At 38.8% G+C, this 2,065-nt stretch overlaps 1 protein-coding gene across 1 annotated transcript; it reads left to right on the top strand.

Moving 5' to 3' along the window:
• Positions 1-644: 644 nt before the first annotated feature.
• LOC113330309 (ribosome biogenesis protein BMS1 homolog) lies at positions 645-1,961 on the top strand (the record flags this gene model as incomplete). Its single annotated transcript, XM_026577128.1, has 5 exons — positions 645-806; positions 888-995; positions 1,116-1,319; positions 1,426-1,616; positions 1,751-1,961. Coding segments are annotated over exons 1-5 (810 nt in total), but the record flags the coding sequence as incomplete, so codon positions are not given.
• Positions 1,962-2,065: the final 104 nt, after the last annotated feature.

Below are 2,065 nucleotides of genomic sequence, written 5' to 3'. Positions count from 1 at the left end.
TATATATTATTTATATATGTAGTTATGTATTTATGCAACAAAGTCAAGTGTTTCGATTCTAAAAATTAGAAAGTAATGCTACAAGTGTATTAATTTCAAAATAAAATGAGAGATCGTTTGTTTATACACGTCGAAGGTCAAACAATTATCACTATTAAACACATGGCACAATTAAAATGCATTCTTAGTACAACACATGCCCAACCAAAAATATATGTGATGTCATTTCCAATTACAAAATCCTAATAAAGACTTTTTTTTATGCCCATCCTAATAAAGACTTAAATGTTTGATCTAAATGTTTGTCTTTTTTCATTTAGTTAATAATAGTAAAATAAAAGATGAAGTTTAAATGAAAATGAAAAAAAATGTTCCAAACACGAATCATCGGCGCGTCCAAATAAGACGCGGGCAGGACGCGCATATTGGTGCGTCGAACACACGTCGTCTCAACATCTAATGCGCGTTCTGTGTCCGACACGAATCGGACATGGACGACTCCAAAAACGGAGCGTCCGTGCAACCCCGGTTTGGATCGAACCACGGGCAGCCCCAGTACTCTCCAGACAGACGGAGACGGCCCGGAAGGAGATAAATATTTCATGAAAGACCTAAACCGAAACTTTGCCAAAGATGTTCTTTATTTCATCTCCTCCCCAATTATAAACGTCTGCACCACCGCCGTGTGAGAGACTGTTAGGGTATTGAAAATGGCTTCTTCATCTCTTAATCAACAAGAAGAAGATACATATGTCAAACACGGTTTGTCATATGTGAAGATCTACAAGAACAAGAAGTGTGATGAGGTAGGTACACTCAGTTTCTCTTTTTGATTTTAGGTTTTCGATCTTAATTTCTATTTATTTGTCTCCTTGTGTTAATTGTAGGGTTTTACTAATGATCATCACCATAACAGTCCACATCCACCTTCTATTCATCATACCAGTGAAGAAGAACGACCTCCGTATGTAATTGTTGTTCACGGACCCCCCAAGGTGAATTACTGGTTATTATACTGTAGCCGAAGCCAATTATGGTTAATTTAGTACTTCATTTGGTTTGATTTGATGATTGCTTGCAATTCTAACTTAATTCCGTTCCTATTTCTGTTCTAGGTTGGAAAAACCCTATTAATCAAGTGTTTAGAGGATCACTTTAGCAGGAGAAATGTGGCAGGCCCCAGTAGATGTTTTTTATTAGGTGACAAGAGACGGATACAGTTTGTGGAGTGTCCCAATAATGTCAATGGCATGATTGATGCTGCAAAGTATGCCGATGCTGTGATGTTCCTCATTGATGCGGGTTATGGGTTTGAAATGGTATGTCACTAGCTTCTTCTGCAGTTGTCTTTGTTCCTTATACCCTTAACTTTTTTGATGTACAAGTGTAGGAAGCTGCTTATGAATATGTTTCTGTTGATTTCAGGAAACATTCGAGTTCCTCGAACTCTTAAAAGTTCACGGCATGCCCAAGGTTATGGGGGTGCTTACATATCTTGATAGCTTCAAGGATGAAGATGTGCTAGCAAAGACTCGGCAAAACCTCTTGGACCAGTTCCAGACTAACATACACAATGGAGCAAAAGCGTTCTGCTTATCCGGTCGTCATAATGCGATGTAAGTTTCGTCCTCCTATCTTATTAGTTTTTTTCTTCAATGGAAAAGCCAATTTGTAACCCAAGGGACTCACCCGAAGGAGAAAAACAGTGCATTAAAGGAAAAACTCTTACTCAGCTGATGGTGGTTAACAGGTATTTGGAGCACGAAATTAGCGAGCTGGCAAGCTTCTTATCGACAATGGAATTCCATCCTTTGTCATGGCGAGCTGCACGTCCTTATATGCTGGTAGATCTTTTTGAAGATGTCACTCCTCTTGAGAAAGTGCAAATGGATAAAGAATGCCCAAGAGACATTATGTTGGAAGGATACCTTCGAGGATGTGACATCGAGAATGGATCTAAGGTACTTCTTTTTCAGGCCAGGTTACCTGTTGAGTGACTTGTTTGTTATTCCATCACTTCCAGAAAGTAGAAACTGCTTCTGTGAATATAACTTTTTGGTTCGTC

Source organism: Papaver somniferum, unplaced genomic scaffold (assembly GCF_003573695.1).
Source record: "Papaver somniferum cultivar HN1 unplaced genomic scaffold, ASM357369v1 unplaced-scaffold_11723, whole genome shotgun sequence".
NCBI classification, from domain to species: domain Eukaryota; kingdom Viridiplantae; phylum Streptophyta; class Magnoliopsida; order Ranunculales; family Papaveraceae; genus Papaver; species Papaver somniferum.
This window is presented reverse-complemented; position numbering and strand designations above follow the sequence as displayed.